The sequence below is a fragment of the Myotis brandtii genome, unplaced genomic scaffold, assembly GCF_000412655.1.
Source record: "Myotis brandtii unplaced genomic scaffold, ASM41265v1 scaffold548, whole genome shotgun sequence".
NCBI lineage: Eukaryota > Metazoa > Chordata > Mammalia > Chiroptera > Vespertilionidae > Myotis > Myotis brandtii.
Window position 1 is genome coordinate 877,832 of NW_005370031.1, and position 24,761 is coordinate 902,592.

Here is a 24,761-nt window from a genome sequence, read left to right on the forward strand (position 1 = left end):
GAATGACAGAAAGCTTCCCCAACCTGGTGAAGGAAAATGCCACAAAAGTTCAGGAGACACAGAGAGTCCCAAGCAAGATGAACACAAAGAGATCCAAACCTAGACACATCATAATTAAAATGGAAAATGTTAAAGACAAAGAAAGAATCTTAAAGGTAACAGAGAGGGACAGAAAATTATCTACAAAGGAGTTCTCATTAGAATATCAACTGACTTCTCAGTAGAAACAATTCAGGCCAGAAGGGAGTGGCATGAAGTACTCAAAGTAATAAAAAGCAAGGGCCTAAATTCAAGACCACTGTATCCAGCCAGGCTATCATTTAAAATTGAAGGTAAAATAAAAACTTTCCAGACAAAAAAAAAAGAAGAAGAAAAAAAGAAAAGGTTAAAGGAGAATATTACCAGCAAACCAGCAAAGCAAGAAAAGTTAAAGGGACTGCTTTAAGAAGAAAAGAAGGGAGAGAGAATCATAGGCATAAATAAAATAAAAATGGCAATAAATAAATACCTATCCATAATAACCTTAAATTAAATTAATTACAAAACATAAGGTGATTGAATGGATAAGAAAACATGAGCCACATATATGCTTTCTGCAAGAGACAAACCTCAGAACAAAAGATACACACAGAGTGTGAAGGGATGGAAAAATATATTCCATGCAAATGTTAAGGAGAAAAAAGCTGGGGTAGCAATACTCATATCAGACAAAATAAACTTCAAAACAAAGGCCACAAGTGACAAAGAAAGTCCACTTCATAATACTTAAGTAAATGATTCAACAAGAAAATATAACCCTTGTAAACATATATGCACCCAATATAGGAGCATCCAAATACATAAAAAACTCTTAATGGACTTTATGGAAGAGATTGGCAGCGATACAGTTATAGTAAGTGGCTTTATCACCCCACTGACATCACTGGATAGATCTTCCAGGCAAAAAATTAACAAGGAAACAGAGGCCTTAAATGACACACTGGATTAGATGGATCTAAATAATATGTACAGAACATTTCACCCCAAAGCAACAGAATATACATTCTTCTCCAGTGCACATGGAACATTCTCAAAGATAGACCACATGTTAGGGCACAAAACAAGTCTATACAAATTCAAGAAGATTTATATAATACCAAGCATCTTCTCAGATCAAAAGTGCATAAAATTAGAAATCAACTACAATAAAAAAACTCAAAAAACACTCAAATATATGAAAGCTAAATAGCATGTTATTAAACAATTAATGGATTACCAATGAGATCAAACAAGAAATTAAAAACTTCCTGGAAACAAATGAAAATGAACACACAACCACCCAAAACCTATGGGACATGGTAAAAGTAATCCTGAGAGGGAAATTCATAGCACTACAGACCTACCTCAAAAAGCAAGAAAAAGGACTAATAAACTAACTCTACAATTAAATGACTTAGAAAGAGAACAGCAAGAAATGCCCAGAGGTAGTAGAAGGAAGGAAATAATAAAGATCAGAGCTGAAATAAATGACAGAGATACTAAAAAAAAAAAGGTACAAAAGAACAATAAATCCAAGAGCTAGTTCTTTGAATAGATTGATGAATCTCTAGCCAGACATCAAGAAACAAAGAAGGAGGACCCAAATAAATAAAATCAGAAATGAAATAAGTGATATAACAATGGACACCACAGAAATACAAAGGATTGTAAGCAAATACTATGAAGAACTATATGCCAACAAACTGGAAAACCTGGATGAAATGGACAAATTCCTAGAAACATGCAATCTTTCAAAACTCAATCAGGAAGAATCAGAAAACCTGAGTAGGCCAATAACAACTGATGAAATTGGAGCAGTAATTAAAAACACTTCCAGCAAACAAAAGTCCTGGACTAGATGGGTTTGTAGGTGAGTTTTACCAAACATTCAGAGGAACTAACACCTATCCTCCTCAAGCTATTCCAAAAAGTTCAAGAGGAAGGAACACTTCCAAGCTCTTTTTATGAAGTCCAGCATTATCCCAATTCCAAGACCAGCTAAAGATACAGTGGGGCCTTGACTTACGAGTGTCCCGACTAACGAGTTTTTTGAGATACCAGTTGTCTCTCAGCAGATTTTTTGCATTGAGTTGATAGAGTAATTTGAGTTAACGAGCTCCTTAATGAGCTCGGTCTCAGAACGAATTAAACTCGTAAGTCAAGGCCCCACTGTACTACAAAGAAAGAAAATTTCAGGCCCATATCCTGGATGAACACAGATGCTAAAATCCTCAACAAAATATTAGCTAATCAGATCAAGCAATATATTAAAAGATCATACACCATGATCAAGAGGGATTTATTCTAGGGATGCAAGGCTGCTACAATATTCACAAATCAATAAATGTGATACATCCATGAACAAATTGAAAGATAAAAACCACATTATAGTATCTATAGATGCAAAAATAGCATTAGAAAAAATACAGCACCTTTTTTTTGATTAAAAACATCTCAGTAAAGTGAGAATAGAGAGATCATAATAAAATTACAACCAACATAATACTCAATGGGCAAAAACTAAAAGCATTTCCGCTTCCACCACACTTATTCAACATAATACTGGAAGTCCTAGCTACAGCAATCAGACAAGAAGAGATAAAAGGCATTCAAATTGGAAAGGAGAAAATAAAAGTCTCGTTATTCTTAGATGACATGATATTGAATATAGAAAACTCTAAAGACTCCATCAGGAAACTACTAGACTTAATAAATGAATTATTTCAGGTAGCAGGACACAAAATTAACATCCACAAATCAATGGCATTTTTATACACCAATAATGCAGTCTCAGAAAGAGAAAATAAAAAAGTAATCCCATTTACCATTGCAACAACAACAAAATATTCTTAGAAATAAACTTAACCAAGGAGGTAAAAGACCTGTACTTGGAAAACTATAGGACACTGAAAATAAAATAGAGGAAGATATAAACAAATGAAAGCATATATCATGTTCATGGATTAGAAGAATCAACATCATTAAAATGCCCATACTCCCCAAAGCAATCTACAAATTAAATGCAATCCCTATTAAAATACCAATGACATACTTTGCAGGACTAGAACAAATACTCAAAAAAAATTTTTTTTTAAATATATTTTATTGAATTTTTACAGAGAAGAAGGGAGAGGGATAGAGAGTTAGAAACATCGATGAGAGAGATCGATCAGCTGCCTCCTGCACAGCCCCCAGTAGGGATGTGCCCGCAACCAAGGTACATGCCCTTGACCGGAATCGAACCCGGGACCCTTGAGTCCGCAGGCCGATGCTCTATCCACTGAGCCAAACCGGTTTGGCGACTCAAAAATTTTATATAGAACATAAAAGACCCTGAAAAGCTACAGCAATCTTAAGAAATAAGAACAAAGTAGGAGGGATCACAATACCAGATATCAAACTATACTTTAAAGCCATTATAACCAAAATAGCCTGGTACTGGCACAACAACAGGCACATAGACCAATGGATCAGAACAGAGACCCCAGAAATTGATCTACACCATTACAGTCAATTAATATTTGACAAAGGAGGCAAGAACATACAATGGAGTAAATACAGTCTCTTCAACAAATGGTTCTGGGAAAACTGGACAGACACATCCAAAAAGATGAAACTAGACCACCAACTTAAACCATACACAAAAATAAACTCAAGGTAGATAAAAGACTTAAATGTAAGGCATCCTATATAATAAAAGCCTAATATGAAAATTGTCCCCTCAACCTGGAGTTCGACCAGGGGGTGGGGCTGGCAGCAGTGGTAGTGGCAGGTGGCCAGGGGAGGGGAGGCGCCCCCAGCCGGCAGCCACTAGGGACCCTACCCATGCACGAATTTCATGCACTGGGCCTGTAGTGAAGCTATAAAAATCTTAAGAGGAGAACACAGGCAGTAAAATCTCAGACATCTCATGTAGCAATATATTTACAGATACATCTAGAGCAAAGGAAACTAAAGAGAAAGAAATGGGACTACATCAAAATATAAAGCTTCTGCACAGCAAAGGAAACCACCATCAAAATGAAAAGGGAATCCACTGCATGTGAGAACATATTTGTCAATGATACATCTGATAAAGCCTTAATATCCAAAATCTAGAAAGTACTCATAGAACTTAACAAAAGGAAGACAAGCAATCCAATTAAAAAATGGGCAGAAGACATGAATAGACATTTCTCCAAAGAGGACATACAAACTGCCAAGAGACACATGAAAATATGCTCAGAGTCACTAATCATCAGAGAAACGCAAGTTAAAACCACAATGAGATATCACCTCACACCTGTCACAATGGCTATCATTAAAAAAATCAACAAACAACAAATGCTGGGGAGGATGTGAGAAAAAGGAACACCAATTTACTGCTAGGGGGAATGCAGACTGGTGAAACCACTATGGAAAACAGTATGGAGATTTCACAAAAAATTAAAAATGGAACCTTCATTTGACCCAGCAATCCCACTTCTGGTAATATATCCTAACCCCCCCAAATTAAAAAAGAATATATGCACCCCTATGTTCATAGCAGCCTTATTTACAATAGCTAAGATTTGGAAACAGCTCAAGTTCCCATCAGTAGATGAATAGATAAAAAGCAGTGGGACATTTACACTATGAAATACTACACAGCTGTAAAAAAAGGATCTCTTACCCTTTGGGACTGCATGGATGGACCTGGAAAATATTATGCTAAGTGAAATAAGCAAAACTGAGAAAGAGAAATATCACATGATCTCACTTATTTGTGTAATCTAATGAAGAAAATAAATTGACTAACAAAATAAGACCCGAAGCAGGGAGACATGGAACAGACTGACATACCTCCATGTGGGGTTAGTGAGATGAGAAGAGATAAACCAAAGAATTTATATACTTACTAGAGGCCTGATGCACAAAAATTCATGCACTGGGGGAGGGAGGGTCCTCTCAGCCCAGCATGCACCCTCTCACAGTCTGGGAGCCCTCAGGGGATGTCCGACTGATGGCTTAGACCAGCTCCCCATGGAGAGCGGGCCTAAGCCACAGTCTGGCCTCCCTCTGTGGGAGGCGACCAGACAGGCCAATCAGGGGACGGTGCCAGCACCACCTCTATCACCTTGCTGCTGCCGCTGGTTGCCAGGCCCCCTCCCCCATTGCTGTTCCCTCCTTCTACCTGCTGGCACTTTCATTGGCTGGCCTGGTGCCTGGTGCCGCCTGCTCACTGGTCCCACCCCCTGCTGATTGGTCGTTCCACCATTCACTCAATTTGCATATTATGCTTTTATTATATAGGATAGGCATAGCCCATGGACATGGACAATAGGGTAGTGCAGACCTGGGGTGAGTGGATAGGGGCTGGTAGGAGGGGGGGAAAGGGGAGAAATGGGAGATATCTCTAATACTATCCGCAATAAAAAATATATTAAAAAAAAGAATTAGGGGATAGATGGAGATTCCAGCTACTGAAGGTTTGGAAAGCTACCAGGTGAAATGAGAAAGCCAACAGGACAACTGAGCAATATTGCAAAGCAATCAAGGGTAGAAAGCATAACTGTGTCATGGGATCAACCCAGATTTATTCACTTGACAAACATTATTGATAAAAATTTCTATTACCACCCAGCATCCTGGACACAGTGTTGCCAATGGAAATAGGGTCCGTTCATGGAGTGGCAAGAAAAACATTTCCAAGTACCCATGTATAGCAGGTTCAGGTGTAGTGGTAAGATTAAAAAATAAAAAAGACGCGGACAGGAGGCTCTGGTAAAAATCCTCTTTGTCCCCTGGAGCAACCAGCTGGGGAAGTTGGGTGAACTACTTTCAGTCACCCCCACCTGGGGTCTCCCAGGGTTGAGAGCAGGAACCTGACTTTGGGGAGCCTAGTCTGCTGTGGGGAGGGGCGGAGCATGGCTCGAGGCAGAAACCGTCATTTCCTGGAGCCACCAAAAGCCCGGGAAGTCAGGGGGTGCCATTTAAGCCACTCCTGCCTCGAGTGTCTCAGTGCTGATGGGGGGGGGGCTCCTTGGAGCTTCCTCTGAAGTGGGGGAGAGAAGCTCTGGCTGCCATATTCCCATCGGGTCCTTCATGGACTCCCAAATGAAGCTGAGCTGTAAACCACTTTGCGGACCTCAGGCCGAACGCCTACCTCTCTGAGATTCCACCAAGAGAATTCTAAAGGCAGTGGATTGGGCCGTTCCTTCCTGGAAACTTATAGAGCTGATGGCGGAGAAGGACGGTGGGGCGTTGTGTGTCGTGAGATAGGGGGTTCCCTCAAACCTTATTCCGTACCCTTACCTTACCGTGGCAGAGACTGGCCTCTCTCTGGTGACTGGATGCGGAGGCGTCCTTTCTTACGTGTGGTCTAACCTACTACAATTGCCAGAGATGTAAGTAAATGCGTCACAAGGCCGGCTCCTCCTGCCCCCGGGTCACCCTGGGAGCATAATGATTGGTGCCCTCTGTCCGATAGTGAGGATGATACCCCTGAGTGGAGTTTCCCAGGGTTGATGGCTGGAGCTGGGCTCCGAGGGGCTTATTCTGCTGTGGGGGAGGGGCGGCACATGGCCTGAAGCTGAAACCCTGACCAAATAGCCTCCTCACCTCTTGGAGCCACCAGCCAGGGAAGTCAGGGGTGTCACTTTCAGCCACCCCTGCCTGGAGTCTCTCAGGGCTGATGGCAGGTGCCGGACTCCCTGGCGCTTCCCCTGCTGTGGGGGAGCGGAGCTCTGGCCGCCATATTCCCATTGAGTCTTTCACAGACTCCTAAATGGAGCCGAGCTGGAATCCTCTTTGCTGACCTGAGGCCCAACACCTAATTCTCAGATCCCAGAAGGGGAATGTGAAGGCAGTGGATCGTGTCATCCCGGCCTGGAAACATATAGGGCTCCCCAGGGCTTCCTCTGAGGTAGGGGGAGCGGAGCTCTGGCCGCCATATTCCCATTGAGTCTTTCACAGACTCCTAAATGGAGCCGAGCTGGAATCCTCTTTGCTGACCTGAGGCCCAACAACTAATTCTCAGATCTCAGAAGGAGAGTTGTGAAAGCAGTGGATTAGATCATCCCTGCCTGGAAATTTATAGGGCTCCCCGGGCTTCTTCTGCGGTAGGGGGAGGGGAATTCCAGCCGCCATGCTCCCAAGGGTCCTTCCCAGACTCCTAAATGGAGCCGAGCTGGAATCCTCTTTGCTGACCTGAGGCCCAACACCTAATTCTCAGATCCCAGAAGGGGAATGTGAAGGCAGTGGATCGTGTCATCCCGGCCTGGAAACATATAGGGCTCCCCAGGGCTTCCTCTGAGGTAGGGGGAGCGGAGCTCTGGCCGCCATATTCCCATAGAGTCCTTCACAGACTCCTAAATGGAGCCCAGCTGGAATCCTCTTTCCTGACCTGAGGCCCAACACCTAATTCTCAGATCTCAGAAGGAGAATTGTGAAGGCAGTAGATTGGATCATCCCTGCCTGGAAACATATAGGGCTCCCCAGCACTTCCCCTGCTGTGGGGAGGGGAGTTCTGGCCGCCATATTCCCAAGGGTCCTTCCCAGACTTCTAAATGGAGCTGAGCTGGAATCCTCTTTGCTGACCTGAGGCCGAATGCCCAATGCTCAAGTCCCAGAAGAGGAATTCTTAAGGCGGGGGATCCGATCATCCCTGCCTGGAAGCTTATAGGGCTGATGGCGGGGCAGGACTGTGGGGCTTTGTGTCTCTATGGGTTAGAGGGTTCCCTCAAACCTTATTCCGTACCCTTACCTTACCGTGGCAGAGACTGGCCTCTCTCTGGTGACTGGATGCGGAGGCGTCCTTTCTTACGTGTGGTCTAACCTACTACAATTGCCAGAGATGTAAGTAAATGCGTCACAAGGCCGGCTCCTCCTGCCCCCGGGGCCACCCTGGGAGCGTAGTGCTCTGGGTGATATCCCTGAGTGGGGTCTCCCGGGGTTGATGGCTGGAGCTGGGCTCCGAGGGGCTTATTCTGCTGTGGGGGAGGGGCGGCACATGGCCTGAAGCTGAAACCTTGACCAAATATCCTCACTTCTTGGAGCCACCAGCCAGGGAAGTCAGGGGTGTCACTTTCAGCCACCCCTGCCTGGAGTCTCTCAGGGCTGATGGCAGGTGCCGGACTCCCTGGCGCTTCCCCTGCCTTAGGGGAGGGGAGCTCTGGCCGCCATATTCCCATAGAGTCCTTCACAGACTCCCAAATGGAGCTGGAATCTTTCCTCCTGACTTGATGCCGATCTCCTAGTCCAATGCTATTAATTATCAGAATTTCCAGAAAGAGAATTCTGAGGGCAATCGATCAGGCCACCCCTGCCTGCAACCTTCTAGGGCTGAAGGAAGGACAGGAGTGTGGGGCCTTCTGCCTCTTGGGAGAGGGGATTCCCTCTAACTTTACTCTGTATCCTTACTTTACTTGTGGCAGAGATGGGAGGCCTGCCTTCTCACTGGTGGTCTCACCTACTGCACATGCCAGAGATGGAAGTGAATGCACCACAACTCAGCTCCTCCTGCCCTGAGCCACCCTGGGTGCGCAATGCTGTGGTGCTCTCTGTCTGATGGTGTGGGTGATACTCAAATTTCTCCCTTCAGAGCCAGTTTGTCAGGTGTCTCTTGGTTCTTAAATGAAAGACGCCTTGGAAAATAGCACCTCCCTGTAAGCCAAGCATGTCAAACTCAAAGGCTAACAGGCCAAATAAACAAGGTGTAAGTTTGTGTGGGCTGCAATAAAGCAAAAGCTTCAATTTTCATAGAAACGTAGGTTTATTTCTATAGAGACATTCTGAAAACAAAGGGCTGAAATAAATGAGTCATCGTTAACAAAATAATAGAACATTTTAATAAAAATTAATATTTTTTCTTGAACATTAATTTACGACACTGAATAACTGCACAAATAAGCATAACGCAAATAAATTTATTTTTCTTGTTCTCCGAAAGTGAAATATTTCCTGTTGCACACACCAAACAGGTCAGGCCAAGACTAATGGCGTGGCAATTGGCTGCTAAAATATTCCCTGCTGGTATTAGTGGAGAGAAATGGTGCACCTGCGCATAAGGCATGTAAGGGAAATGATGTAACATGATTATAGGCATCAGTCATTAACGAACGTTGTAGTTCTTTAGTAATAATTATGTATAACAGGATATTGTAAAAATTAAGTTATGAAATTTTTATTAAAACATTTCTTACATACTGTTGTATCGGCTGGGCCACAAAAATATTCGTTTTGGGACACAAGTGACCCGCGGGCCGTGAGTTTGACATGCTTGCTGTAAGCTCTGGATAGTTTCTCAAATTCAACCCCTGCAGACAGTGCCTCTACATCCCAGGCTTGGCATGAGGCCGAGGAGCTGCAGCGCAATCTAAACAGGCCAGGAGAAGTTCTGAACTGTCAGAGAAAATGAATCATGATGATGGGATCTCCTCACTATCTGGACTGACTTTTGACAACTTCTTGTTCGAAAAGATCTGTTTTGTACAGGGAAGAGGGTGATCTGCATAATTGTGAGAGCCACATCATTTGATCTTACCTAACATTGCACAGTGTAATGAAATTTTTACTCTCTTTCATAACAAATATATGCGTGTGCTAATAATAATTATTGCATTGTAAGGTAAGGCTCTTGATTTTAATATTGTTGTCTATAAGTTTTCAGTCACTTATTCATTTCAATAACCCCTGGCCTTTTCCTTTGTATTTTCTAAAATGATTATCGTGTTTATGACAAATAATTTATATCTTAAAAAATATTCCTAGCTTTTACTTATTTTTGTGTTCTTAACCTGTGGCTATACCTTCTGGTCCAGTTTTCCACAGTAGAGTTGGTAGCAAACTGCAATGTCTGTATGTCTCATTCCTTTCATTAATGGGAATGAGACAAACATTTCACATTGAAGGTTGTTTGCTATGGATTTTAAGAAATGCAAATTCCCCTCTAATGTTAGTTTGCTAAAAGGAATCATCATGCTTTTGTGTTACGTTTTTTTTTTTTTTTTTTTAAAGCCGTGGTAATAGATAGGTTTTTTTTTCTAATAGTATGTCTTCTTTACTTTTCTTGGATTCAGCCTCTTTTTTCCCATTTAATTCACTGCTGTATAGAACCCTCTAGGAATTTCTTTAGGATCTTTGTGTTTATGTGGGTGAGCTTGGATCAGAGTTCTGTTTTCAGGGTGTCCTCATCTGTGTTTCTTAAAGAGCTAGCCTGGGAAAATGAATTGAAAACTTTCCCATCTTTGGGTGTGTATACATAATATGGTGGTTAATTTTGTTTGCTTATGATTTGATAGAACTGGGCCCAACTGCTGTGTTTGAAAACATTTAAAAGTGGCTGGAGTTTTAAGGATAGTTTCAGTTTGTATTTCTCAATTACAATTTTGTAATTCTATTTGGTAATATTTTTCTAAATAGTAGTCTATTTTCACTTGGGGTTTCCTATTTAATGGCTACATATATATTCTATATATTGTAGAAATTCTAAAACATATACAACAGTAGAGAGAATAGTATAATAAAACTAATATACCTGACATCAGAATCAACAATCAATCATTAATACATGGCCAATAGGGTTCCATTTATACGCATGCCTACCCTCATCTCTTGCCCCTGAAATGATAAGAAACAAATCCTAGATTATATATCTTTTTAATGTTAAATATTCTAGTATCTGTTTCTAAAATATAAGTAGTCTTTATGAAGCATAAACCAACACTACATATCCACCTGAATACATTAAAACCACCAGTTATTTTTCAGCTTTATCTGGCTGACACAGAGGGGGGTGCAGGGTGGAGGAGGTCAATGGGGGAAAAGGGGGAACATCTGTAATACTTTGGGGTATAGGGGGTAACGTGGGGATAAGGACACATATGTAATAACTTAATCAATAAAAAAATTAAAAAAACAATAAAGAATATTTAAAAAAAAATAAAGTTTCCCCCTTGACTTATGGTCAAATAGAGTCTATTCATTTCACTGCTTTTTATGTCCATTAATTTATACATCATATCTCCCCCAAGATACAATCATTATCTCTTTTTCCTTGTCTTTTTTTGTTGTTAAAAACAAACACACACATCTTATGTTCTGGCTAGTTTCATATGTCCTGGATGTTGCTGATCGCAACACTGTTGTCCTTCTCTGCCAGTAATTCTTTAAATCAGCAGAAGTTTGATCAGACTAACGTTTAACTTTTTCCTCTCTCTTTTTTTGTTTGGAAAGACCATTCCATTGGTGATACTGTGAACTCTTATTAAGAGGAATCTAGTATCTGTCTCCCTTTCTGTTTAATGTTTGCAGTGTTTGAAGATTAGCATATTTATAAATGAATTAATTAAGTGTTACACAGCATTAATTTTCTATTATTTCTTGTGAATTTATTAGATAAATTATATCTTCATGTAAAAACCACCATTCATTAATGATATTTATGGTGTTCTCTTATAATATTTATTTAAAACCTTCTGCACCTATATTTTGCACAAAATTGTTTAACCAATGTCACTTCTGTTTCTTTCTTTTGTAATTGATAATATCTATACAACTGTTATATCAATCTTTTCAAAGAATAAGCTTTTGTTAGTTGACTCCATTGTCTTCTAATTCATCCTTTCTGCTTTTTAAAAAATTATTTCCTATGTTCTGTTTCTTTGGGTTTAATATGGTATTCTTTCTCCAGTTCCTTGAAAATGTTGCCTGTTTTATATATTTCTATGTTGTGTCCACTGGGATTTTAATTTCGATAACTATTTTTATTTCTAGATGTTGTTTAAGTTATTTTTCAAATTAACCTGTTTTTTCCTAATTTCTTGTTCTTATGGTCTCTATTCTTTCTTTTCTCTTTAATGGATTTTTAAAATTAAGATATAATTGACATATTATATTGGTTTCATGATGATTTGGTATTTTTATATTGTGAAATGATTACCACAGTAAGTCTAGTTAATATCCGTCATCATACAGTTACAATTATTTTTTTCTGGTAATGAGAACTTCTAAGATCTACCCTATCAGCAACTTTCAAATATACAATACAGTACTATTATTTTTTAGTTAACACAAGCTTTATTTATAAAAGACTCGTAAATTAGTTGTATCATGCCATGAATTCATACAGAGTACAGTAACTCTACCTTTCAGGGCTAGAGAGAGAAGAGCTCACAAAATCAAAGGAAACTCCAGTAATGACTGAAGAATCTCAGAAGGAAGGAAGCGGGGCTGGCAGAGATTAAACAAAGATCTTATATGCATATATGCATTACCTATGGACACAGACAATATGGTGAAGGCCTGGGGCATGGCGGGAACTGGGTGGATGTGGGCAATGGGGGAAAAAAGAGGGACATCTGTAATACTCTCAATAATAAAGATTTAAAAAAGAAACATCAGGTATCAATGATAGAAACATTGATGATTCCGTAGTTCTAGGCAGACCAGGAGTGATTGGAAATTAGTTTAAAACAGGATGCAAATAGGTTCATGTCCTGAGTTCATCCATTCAGGGGCAGGCCAGCCCCTTTGAAAACGTAACCTCTGATCACCGAATTTCACCATCCTTGTTAGTCTTTTTTATCATGACTTTGAGGCGCTCCATATCTTGATTTTAAAAGGTTCAGTTTGCTGTGTGAAGTACAATTGGTGGGTGGAGGAATGGCTAGATCTGACTTTCAAGACTTGTTGATTTGGTTCAAAGTAAGAATGGTGATCCAATGACATGACATTGACATGCCTCCTGCATATGTCCAAGGGTAGGCTGAATAATTTGGGCCTCAGTTTGCCAGTGTTCAGCTCCTTAAACACTTTCTGTACAGGATGGCTGGCACAGCTGCTTTTGGAGACTTGAATGTCAGGAGGGTAATGGCATTGCCAAAAGTTTACTCACAGCCAATCCACTTGGAAATAATCACTTCACCATGGGCCATTTCTCACATGATAACTGGCACCCATTCATTCTTTTTCTTGTTGCCCTGTGGAAACTGGGGCTCATGGAATTGACACAAATGCTGATACTGTGGATACTGCTTTGCTCTAATAAACTGTCATTTGCTTCTGACACAGGTATCATACCTTCTGTAAGCATCTGCGAACTCAGGAATAGCCAATCAGAAGACAGGCAGACAACAAGGTATGTGGGATGGGGCACGGACCTTCCATGCTCTCTGCAGAGGTGCCACAGTCCCAGCAACTCCACCTGTTCATCAACCACAAGCTCCTTTTTTTTTCTTTCAATTACAGTTTACATTCAATATTGTTCTGTATTAGTTTCATATGTACAGCATAGTGGTTAGACAGTCACATACTTTCCAGAGTGGTCCCCCCCGATATTTCAAGTACCCACCTGGCCCCATGTGTAAGTATTACAATATCAGGTTTAGGTTTATGTCTTTCTCTGTCTAACTTATTTCACTTAGCATAATACCCTCTGGATCCATCCATACTGTCACAAAAGTTAAGAGTTCATTCTTTTTTTATAGTCAAGCAATATTCCATTGTGTACAAGTACAACAGCTTTTTAAGCCACTCCTCTATTGATGGACACTTGGGTTGCTTCCATATATTAGCTATTGTAAACAATGCTGCAATATACATGGGGGTGCATATATTATTTCAAATTAGTGTTTTGAGTTTCTTTGGATGTATACCCAGAAATGAAATTGCTGAGTCATAAGGCAATTTAATTTTTTTATTTTTTGAGGTACCTCTACATTGTCTTCCATAGTGGTTGCACCATACTGCATTCCCACCAATAGTGTACTAGAATTCCATTTTCTCCACATCCTCATTGACACTTTTTGTTTGTTTTTTGTTGATTTATTGATGATAGCCAATTTGACAGGTGTAAGGTGGCATCTTATTGTAGTTTTGAATTGAATTTCTCTGATGATTATTGATGTTGAAAAACTTCATATATTTATTGGCCATCTGTATGTTTTCTTTGGAGAAGTGTCTATTCAGGCCTTCTATGTTGGGGTCCAGCCCCATCAGATCCAGGGGTTCTCAAAGGTGGGGATGGAGTCGGCGAAGAATTAAGGACATGGAGGCAGCATTCAGATGATCAGCATAGTTGGTTCTCTCTCCAGGTTCTCCAGCCAGGGGGGCCATCTGTTGGGGTCCAGCCCCAGCTGGTCCAGGGGTTCCCAAAGGTGTGGACAGAGTCGGCAAAGAATGAATGACATGGAGACAGCGTTCAATTGATCATCATAGCCAGGTTCTCTAGCCAGGTTCTCTTTTTATTGTCTTGTTACATCTGTATTTATACCAGTTGACTTTAATCCTATCCATTCTATTCCAAAGGTTAGGGCGTTTCTTATCTCCATTCCAAGGTTATTCTATCAAGGTTGTTCTATCAAGCTACAAGGAAGTAACTGAAGGAGATTATCCTAAGTAAAGATTATGTAGCTTAAGCATGATTGTTCATAAAGTGATTAACTACCCGCCTGGCACTTAGTTAAGGGGTTTTACAGATTTATTCCCTTCCTTAGTCCTGTTAATCCCTAACTCCAGGGAAAAATCCCCACCTGGGGAAACAACCTTTCTTGGGGAGGTGGTCCTGTTTAAAACACATAGCGCTAAGAGGCGGAGCAAACATATGCCATATACGCCAGGTCCCTTGAAACATAAGCTGTGCAGATGTTTCTTCCCTGCAGCGACTGTGTCAAGCAGTAAGGGTGGACCGGCTTCCGGCAAATTCCCCCATTTTTATTTTTTAAATGACAGCGCATGTAAATCAGCGGCCACCTCTCGGATTGGGTTGTTTAAGACTGGAAGAAGACTTGTTTGTAACTTTGCCAACAGGTCAGTTCAGAGGCTTACCCTATATCGGCTCCCCACATTTCTACCCACATTTTAATTAGGTTGTTTCTTTTTCTAGCGTTGAGCTGTCTGAGTTCTTTATAGATTTTGGATATTGACCCCTTACCGGATGTATCATTGGCAAATATGTTCTCCCAGTCAGTGGGTTGTCTTTTTATTTTGTTGATGTTTTCCCTTGGTGTGTAAATACTTTTTAATTTGATGTATTCTCAACGTTTAATTTTTTTCTTTTGTTTCCCTTACACAAGAAGATATGTCAGAAAAATATTGCTAAGAGAAATGTTTGAGATTGTACTGCCTCTATTTTCTTTTAGGAGTTTCATGGTTTCAGATATTGCATTTAAGTATTTAATCCATTTTGAGTTTATTCTTGTATATGGTGTAAGACGGTAGTCTAGTGTCATTTTTTTAATGCATGTATCTGTCCAGTTTCCCCAATGCCATTTATCAAAGAAACTGTCTTTACCCCACTGTATGTTCTTGATCCCTTTGTCATAGATTAATTGCCCATATAGGAGTGGGTTATTTCTGAGCTGCCTTTTCTTGTAACTGTGATGGTGAATGTCCAAAAGTCTCTTTTTTCATGTTTACTTATATCTGGGTTTTTAGGGTCTAATCCTAAACATGGCATCATGCAGATATTTATGAAGAATATTTAGTAGTATTTATAATCTGCTGAGCTAGAAAAGTTTCTTAAAGGATAAAAAATGTACTCTAATTCTAGCTTCCAAGTTTCCCATAATGACATCAAGTGCAACTGCATAAAAATGATTGACTAGAACTGTACCTATTCTTTAGGCTAATCCTTTGGTGATAGAAATAACTTTGTGATGTTGTCCAGAACTCTAACCCCACCAGTACCATTATTCTGGTCAACATTGGAGCCAGTGAATTAATCTAATGCTGATGAAATTCAGGGAGAAGATATTTCTGTTCTGGCAAGCATTATAATATAGATAGCTGTGACATGGAAATAGTAATATAGCTGCCACATGCATGTAGAGCTCAGTTATGATATCTACAGCATCACATTGGGATGTAAAACTGCATTTCCTCCCTCTTCCACAGGAGTGCATGTTTAAAAGTGGGCAGTACCTAAAACTGAAAAGAAAAAAGACACAAGGAAGGGAATAGGACAAGAGTCTGTGACAGAAAGTCATGCAAATTTTCAGTAAATACCTTTGTTTCCCTCATATTCTTGTATATGATCCGATGCAAACACTGTAACTACTTTACATAATTAAATAAGGTAATCAATGCAAGTTATGAGTAAAATTATTTGTTTCCTACATTTTTTAATTGTTCATGCTGCTTAAACACAAAAGAAATTCAGATAAATAATTAGCAATGGCAGTGATAGTGATGTGGCTTAAATATTCACATATATTCCTCAAATATATGTGAATAAAACACATACAAATTTATATATAACAAATATATAAATAATATTGAAATATATTAAATGATATAAATATACAATTAAAATATAATTCATATGAATATATATGATTTACATAAATATATGGTATGTCAATATATATCCTTTCAGTTCTGACATTTAAAATAAAAAAAACAAGTAAAAATAATGTATATTCAGCAATATAGAGTTTACTCTTTTCTTTTTTTTAAGTATATTTTTATTGACTTCAGAAAGGAAAGGAGAGGGAGAGATAGAAACATCAATTATGAGAGAATCATTGATTGGCTGCCTCCTGCAGGCCTCACACAGGATCAAGCCTGCAACCCTGGCATGTGCCCTGACAGGGAATTGAACTGTGACCTCCTGGTTCATAGATCAACACTCAACCACTGTGCCATGCAGGTCGGGCTATAGTTTACTTTTACCATTAATTAATCTCAGTGAGTTTGATGCTCTGTTAAAGGAATGAATACAGTGCTACAAATAGACAAGTTGAAATGGTTGTAGTCACTTCGATAAGTAATTGATATAAAAAGTATATTTCCCAATTTACTTCTACTCTTCACCATATCACATATCTCTGACTTTGCAAAAAAAAAATATTTTTTCTTGATTTCAGAAGGAAAGGATAGGGCCACACAGAGAGAAATATCAATGGTGAGGGCGAATCATTGATCGGCTGCCTCCTGCAGGCCCCACACTGGGGATCGAGCCTGCAACCAGGTATGTGCCCTTGACCGGAATCGAACCTGGGACCCTTCAGTCCACAGGCAAATGCTCTATCCACTGAGCCCAACCAGCCAGGGCCATATCTCACTTTTCAATGATATATTTGAAGCTAGTTATATGCGATTTGAAGAAGTTACAACTGGTGAAACATACTGAAATGTATCATAAAACAAATCAGGGGCAAAATGAAAAATGTTAATTCCATCTATTTTTACACCATTTAGAGGCTATTTTAAAGGCTAATCTTGTTTGCATTTTGTTTGCAAACAGGTAAAATAGAGATGTGTGCTTGCTGTCAAGAGCTGTGAATAGCTCTGCAAGGAAGAACTGATGGAGCGCAAGAAGCCTGGGAAGATCAGGAAGGCTGCTGAAGAGGCAGTGGAGGACCACCAAGGGAGGCGTGCACCTAAAAGAAGGCGCAGCGAAAGAGGTGGCATTGCTGCACTCAAGGAGGATGTTTGTCAGAAGTGCGAGAAAGAAGGTTCATTACTATTGTGTGAGGGTCGATGCCATGGGGCTTTTCACTTAGAGTGCCTGGGGTTAACAGAGGTGCCCAGGAGGAAATTTATTTGCAATGAATGTCGCTCAGGGACCCACACATGTTTTTCTTGTAAACGGAGTGGAGCAGGCGTTAAGAGGTGCCTTCTGCCCTTGTGTGGAAAGTTTTATCACGAAAATTGTGTCCAGAAATACCCACCTACTGTCATGCAGGACAGGGGCTTTCGTTGCCCACGCCATTCATGTATAACATGCCAGTCTGCTAATTCAACTAGCATTTGTGCATCCAGAAACCACCTAATGAGATGTGTGCGCTGCCCCGTGGCATACCATGCCAATGACTGTTGTCTGGCTGCTGGGTCAAAAATCCTGACACCTAATAGTATCATCTGCCCTAATCATTTTACACCTAGGCCGGGCTGCAAAGATCATGAACAGGTCAACGTTAGATGGTGTTTTGTCTGTTCAGAGGGGGGCAGGCTCCTGTGCTGTGAGGCTTGCCCTGCTTCTTTTCACCTAAAATGCGTGGGCATTGACTTCCCTCAAGGCAGCTGGTATTGTAACAACTGCAGGGCTGGTAAAAAACCTCACTACACGGAACTTGTTTGGGTCAAATTTGGCCATCACAGGTGGTGGCCCGCTGAGATCTGCCATCCTCAAGCTGTACCTGCTAGTGTGAGTAACATGGAACATGAAATCGGGGAATTCCCCGTGTTCTTCTTCGGCTCCAAGGACTATGCGTGGACCCATCAGGCCAGAGTCTTCCCCTACTTGGAGCAGGACCTAAGCATCAGGGCCAAGCTCCGTAGGGGAAGACATGGCATCTATAAGGAAGCTCTGCGGGAGGCAGCAGCGAGGTTTGTAGAGTTAAAGGCACAAAAAGAACGAAGGCAGCTGCAGGAAGAACAAAAGAACTATAAGAAGCCAGCGCCTTATAAACATATAAAGAGGAACCGTCCTGTTGGTCGGGCACAGATCTTCACTGTCGACCTGTCGGAAATCCCCCAATGTAATTGCCGGGCAACTGATGAAAATCCCTGTGGGATATACTCGGACTGTATCAACCGTCTGCTCTTCTATGAATGCCACCCCGCAGTATGTCCAGCCGGAGAACGCTGCCAAAACCAGTGCTTTGTTAAGCGCCAGTACACAGAGGTGGAAATTTTTCGCACATTGGAGAGGGGCTGGGGTCTTCGAGCCAAAACAGATATTCAAAAGGGTGAATTTGTGAGTGAGTATGTGGGAGAACTGATAGATGATGTGGAATGCAGGGCTCGAATCCGTCAGGCCCAAGAACACGGTGTCACTAATTTTTACATGCTCACTTTAGATAGAGATAGAGTAATTGATGCAGGACCGAGGGGTAATTATACTCGCTTTATGAATCATTGCTGCGATCCCAACTGTGAAACGCAGAAGTGGTCTGTGAAAGGAGATACCCGTGTTGGCCTATTTGCCCTGTGTGACATTAAAGCAGGCACAGAACTTACTTTCAACTACAACTTACAGAGTCTTGGGAGTGGAAAAACCATTTGCAGATGTGGAGCCCCAAACTGCAGTGGATTTTTGGGCGTAAGACCGAAGGCAATTTCCAAACATTCGCATCGGAAATAGTGACGTGATCCTCCCACTGAATCTTTATTTTAAGAAGATGTCTCTGAAATACTGACAGTGAATATTTGTCAGGGCCACCGGCAATTTGCTAAGTTAGCATTCTGATGATCAGTTGAATAACACCGGAGAGGATCTTTGAATATTGCTATAACGTTTTGAGACATCTAACTTCTAACTGGGGATAACTTCTTAGCTAAACATCATTTAACATCATAATCTGTGAAGTGGGTTACTTGCCACGTTTTTCTTGGTTTCAGCTGATCTTATCAAATTTCCTAATAAGCTGCTTAATATAACACTGTGAATAAACAAAGGATCCTTAATCTTAAAAAAAAAACACCAAAAATAAAAAACAACTGTGAAGCAGCTACGATTTTTATCCTTGCAAGCTAATAGTCAGCCACAGTTCTATGGATGCTTGCAGAATACATGAGGCTTTTAGGTAAGAGCAAAAGAACTTTATCATTCATAGCAATGGCCATAGGCGGAGTGTCTATATTTTCTCACACTGGTTACCCAAACCCCAGGAATCACAGTGATATCAAGACGGACAAGTGACACCAGATCATGCAATGAATTGGATTGCAGGAGAGGAACCCTGTGCTTGGGGAATTTTAAATGTGTATAATGAGCATGCCTTTCTCTGCTCTGGAGAATATATATATAATCTCCCAAGGCTTGCTACACACAAGAAGTCCTTGAAAAAATTGTCTGGAACAAGTGCCTCAAAAGTGAAAAAAATACAAGCAACCCATGGAGAAATGTCCCCTAATCATTCCATAGTCTATTTAATAGTTAAAGTCATTTGTATAATTGATTATCTCCTAGAATTGGACTTTTAGTGAAATAATATGAATGGTTTTACTTGGGGGAAAAACAACACCCTTACAAAAATTATTGTCTCCCTTGATTCATTTTTTTTTAACTATTCCATCTGGTGCATAGTTCATTGGGAGAAAATAACAGTGAGGTACAAATTAAAATCTACATAAGCAAATTGCTGTCAGGTATTATGTTGAAATGACTATTTACTGATAAAATGTACTCACTATTGTAAAGCTTATTCCAGAATAGAATTTCTTCAAACATAAGACACATGAAAAAGGATCCTTTGTTTTTCCATTTTGAATCTCAAAATAAAATATTCTGTGAGAATAGCTGTGCCCCTGAGTAGAATTAATCAAAGACACAAAGGACAGATGGGTGAATATAATGAAAGCTGTAGGGTTGGGGAAAAAATCTTATTTTCTCTTACATTTTACACACATTTACCTTTAGTATGTAAAAGGTAGATGAACTCAATTGTTCTAACCCAAAGGTCCTAACCTTTGTAATGGCACAATAATAAAAATTCATTCCCTTCTCTAATGAAACATATTTTATAGTCTCAAATATACTATGAATAAGGAATCTGTGATATGTAATAATAAACAAATCCTTACCAGGATACTGGTAATGGAGGTTTTTTTTAAGTATCAAATATAAAATTAGATTTAAAGATTTAACATTCTAAGCACTGTGATAATCGCCTTACAAAAATCTGAAGAGTGGTCATTACCTTAGAATTCAAAAGAAAATGCCTCTACTTGCATTTTTGAATTCACTGGTGTTTTCACACATAGATTTTCTTGTCAAGGAGGTGGGGGGTGGTTTTGGATTAAATAGTTTTTAAATCAACTCAAATCACAGATACACACAAAACTGCTAAAAAATCTTCTGGTTATTATATCACTTATCAGAATGTGTTGAAGTTATGTTTCAAAACCAAATATAGTCATATTAAAACTGCTTATAAAATAGTCCAAAACATATCAGCTCTGCCTCTAAAAATTCATGAGTGTAAAAATAAAAACACTGGATATGCCACGTGAAGTTGAAGGTCCCTTATGATTAGTTTCTATTTCTTGCTACAAGTTTATAAACATGCCAATAATTCCTGCATTCCATTAAAAATCTTTCTTATCAACAGGCCATAGTGACAAGAATACAAAAGTTCACATTTTAAAAAGATGAATCTGAATTTCTCCTTCACACTGACAGGAACGCAGGCAGTGACTGGAGTTGCATCAACCCTTCCCAACTGTCTCAAAAAATGTGTGCACTGTTACAATAAAAACGGTTCACCAGCTGTTTATGTAAAAATTATTTGACGAAAAACAAGCATGGCCATATGGCACTCCAGCTCTGCTGTGGGAGCATGAAGAATAATTTTGTAGACTGTAGCACATAATGGTCATGCTAAGTAGGGTGTCAACCATTGCAGGCACATTACATTAATAGTTAATCTGTCCTTTTATCCTCTAAGTACTTACATTTCTTAACAGCTTGTAGTTTGGAAGCAACAACTCACTGATTAAGAATTAAAATTTTGGAAATGATAAAGTATTTGATGCAATATGGACACACACCATATTCACTCCATAATTCAAGATATTGTTTAAATAATACATTAATTGGATGATAGGAATGAGATAGGAGTGCTGGTTCTCATTTCTAACTAGAGGTTCTAAAAATATGAATGCGTTGAAAGTGCTACACTATTAATTTAGAAGAAAAAATAATTAGAAGAGGCACTTCATATAAAAACCAAACCAACATAGACACTTGTACTTTCAGAGTGTAAGAATTGTACCTTACACATATTTGTATTATTTGAAATATCTATTGCTCTGTCTTGCACATAGGAAGCATGTAATAAATATTTGCTGAATAGAACATACTTTGGAAAAAAAAGAATTATAAATGCCACCAGAGGACCCTTGAATTCTTAAATTTATTTACAACTTCAGGAATACATCAGGGAATACCTCTCATCCATTACATAGATTGCATAGTTAAATGATGTTTATTAGCTTATGAAATTCCAATATTTTATTCTCACATTAATTTTCTTTTTTGAGTTGTTTACATATTGGGGGCTAAACTCAACTAAAAAATAAAACTGAATGGTTTAACAATCATTCAACAAATCAGAGTACTTAATTTAAGATCCTGGAAAAGAAGGTGGAAACCAAAATAGAGACGAAAAACCCCAGATTAAAATCCAGTCATTCACATTTGTAAGTTTTGGTCGATATCCTGACAAAAAGATGTTTATTGACATGTGGCTCTTTCATTAATAACTTTAAAATGTCAACTGACTGTCATGGTGACATTAATAACTGAGAAGAAACCACAGCAGATACAGTTCTGTAAGAAAAATGTTGCAGACATATCATCTTTTCTAAAACACTTATCCTCTGTGGTTTTCATGGTTCATTTGATACATGAGTGCCTAGTTTAAACTCATGATCTATGTGGTTCCCCCATATCAATTCCAAGACAAAGATGTAAATCTTTTATTTCTGAGACTTGGAAATACACATTAAAGAATTTCAGAGTGGTGCCCAGCCAGTGTGGCTCGGTGGTTGAGCATCAACGAGGAGGTCACAGTTCACTTCCCGGTAGGGCATATGCAGGGGTTGTGGGATTGATCCCCAGTGTGGGGTGTGCAGGAGACAGCTGATTAATGATTCTCTCTTTTCATTGACTAGAGGCCCAGCACGCAAAATCGCACGCTGTAGCCTGCCACTGCTAGCTGCGTTCGCCACCTTGCCCACATGCCTGCTGCCCTGCCATATTCGTGGCCCCGTCCACCTGCCTGCTGCCCCACCAGGCTTGCTGCCACACCCACCCGCCTTGCTGCGATCGAAGCCTGTGGGCTGCAGGGGAGGGACCAAGAGGTGCTCAATGTACCTCATGGTGACAGGATGTTTGGTCATCCTAGTCATCACAGACACTGGCATATATATTTCTATCTCTCTCCCTTTCTCTCTGAAATCATAAAAATATATTTAAAAAAATAGAGTTTCAGAGTGGTAATGATTTCCTTGTTTACAAATGACAAACATAATTGGTGTGTAGGTGATTATGTTTCAAGGGACATTGGAAGAAGACTACAAACTCTAAAACGGATACATAGCTAGTTCATGGGATATAACAATCATAATAAGGGTGTGTTATGAAAGTAACTTGAAAATTATTTGCGGAAACAGTCTTTAAGTTGGTATAGACACAAATTAGTGAAACCTCATAGCTTAATATTTGAATGATGGGACAATTAAATACTGGAACCACAGAAGTGCCAATACTTTAGTCAATGACAGTCGCAGTGGAGCAAAGCTCACAAGATTGGGAGAGATTCTAAGATATAACATTATTATCCTTCTATGATATTCATGTTTAAGAAATATTAGTTTTTAGTTGAATTTGTTTTATATGTTACACAAAATCTATCAAAAGGACAGTTTTTCCAGGAATGCACACCTTTTATTGATTTTTACTGTGGCATATGATTAAAGTAATTGATTTTTATCACTTTAAAAAATATGGGCTTTTTTAGAACAAGAAAATCTAATGCTCATTTGTTGACTATTCGTAGCAATATTTTTAGTAAAATGTTAGATACATATGTTAATGGAAGGGTGTGGGTCTCATCTCCCCCGGTTGCTAGTGGGACTGGGGTTCTTGGGATACCACTGGAATAAGCATTTCAGGAGGCCCCAACAGGAGAATGAGATATGGTAGAAAGCTTTATTTCCATGGAATTACACCCCTGGGTTTTCAAAGTGCCATTTCCCTTAGTTTAGTCATAGAAGAAGTGTAGCTGGGGCTTCAGTAAAGCTAAAATCACAGCCAGTGTTCAGAGTTTCCTTTCCATATTGGAGCAGAGTCCAGTTCAGCGTCAGGCTAACTTAGCTTGTGTTTCCTACTGTAGTCCATTGTGTGTGGGGTCCATATTGCCATAGGCCATACAGGCAAATGCAAGGAAGCAGGAGCAAAAGAGCCCCACAGCCAAGTGTCACAAGCCATGACCATTCTAACCAATGATTTCTGTTCCCAGGTGTGACTGACAGAGAAGTGCCTTCCCTATGCCAACCCAACTTTACAGGGCATGTGTCTATCTTGTTTTTTTTGTTGGATTCTTTCCCCCAATGCTTTATAATTAAATACTGGAAACACAAAAGTGCCAATACGGTAGTCAATGACAGTTGCAATGGATTGGGAGAAATTGGGAGAGATTCTAAGACATAGCATTATTATCCTTCTATGATACTAATGTTTAAGAAATATTTGTTCTAAGGGAGGTGGCAGGGAATAGGCTGGTAGTTTCCTGGTGAAGCTGCCCAAATGACATGCCTATAATGTCTGGCCTTACCCCTTTGCTTTTTTTCTGTTATTAATACCTAGCTAATTACAGCAGTATCACATATATACTTAGGATTTCAAGGGTACACATAATTTTTGAGAAAGCAACAGTATGAATATTGAGATACATGCTCACCCAGAGTGGATATGGATAGTGTGAAATAATAGATTATGGTAATTGGTGAATTAAAATGCTACTTTGTGAAAAAGAATCAACTGGTATTAGCAAATAAGAATACACTTGAGGAGGAGTTGGGATTTTCTAAATTTATGAACATATATATAACCATTACTTTAAAAATAGTTATCATATGCTATTCATATATTAAAACTAAGCATGTTTATTTTAAGAATTGTCCAAAGAAAAATAAAAACCACCCATAATTTCCTATCAAGAGATAACCTGTATAGTTATATTTTTAAAAGTTTGTTCACAGTATTTTCAATTTTCTATAATATTTATGGCAGACACTATCCCCATTTATATTTTTAATTTGTAGATAAATCTATT

At 39.5% G+C, this 24,761-nt stretch overlaps 1 protein-coding gene across 1 annotated transcript; it reads left to right on the forward strand.

Annotated features, from left to right (window-relative positions):
* The first annotated feature begins 17,281 nt into the window (after positions 1-17,281).
* LOC102263856 (histone-lysine N-methyltransferase, H3 lysine-36 and H4 lysine-20 specific) lies at positions 17,282-19,063 on the forward strand. Its single transcript, XM_005878167.1, has one exon. The coding sequence runs from the start codon at positions 17,282-17,284 to the stop codon at positions 19,061-19,063; it is 1,782 nt and encodes a 593-aa protein (XP_005878229.1).
* The last annotated feature ends 5,698 nt before the right edge of the window (positions 19,064-24,761 follow it).

What these genes read in the sequence shown, in the direction of transcription:
- LOC102263856 (XM_005878167.1), top strand. Translation starts at nt 17,282, where the DNA reads ATGGAGCGCAAGAAGCCTGGGAAGATCAGGAAGGCTGCTGAAGAGGCA.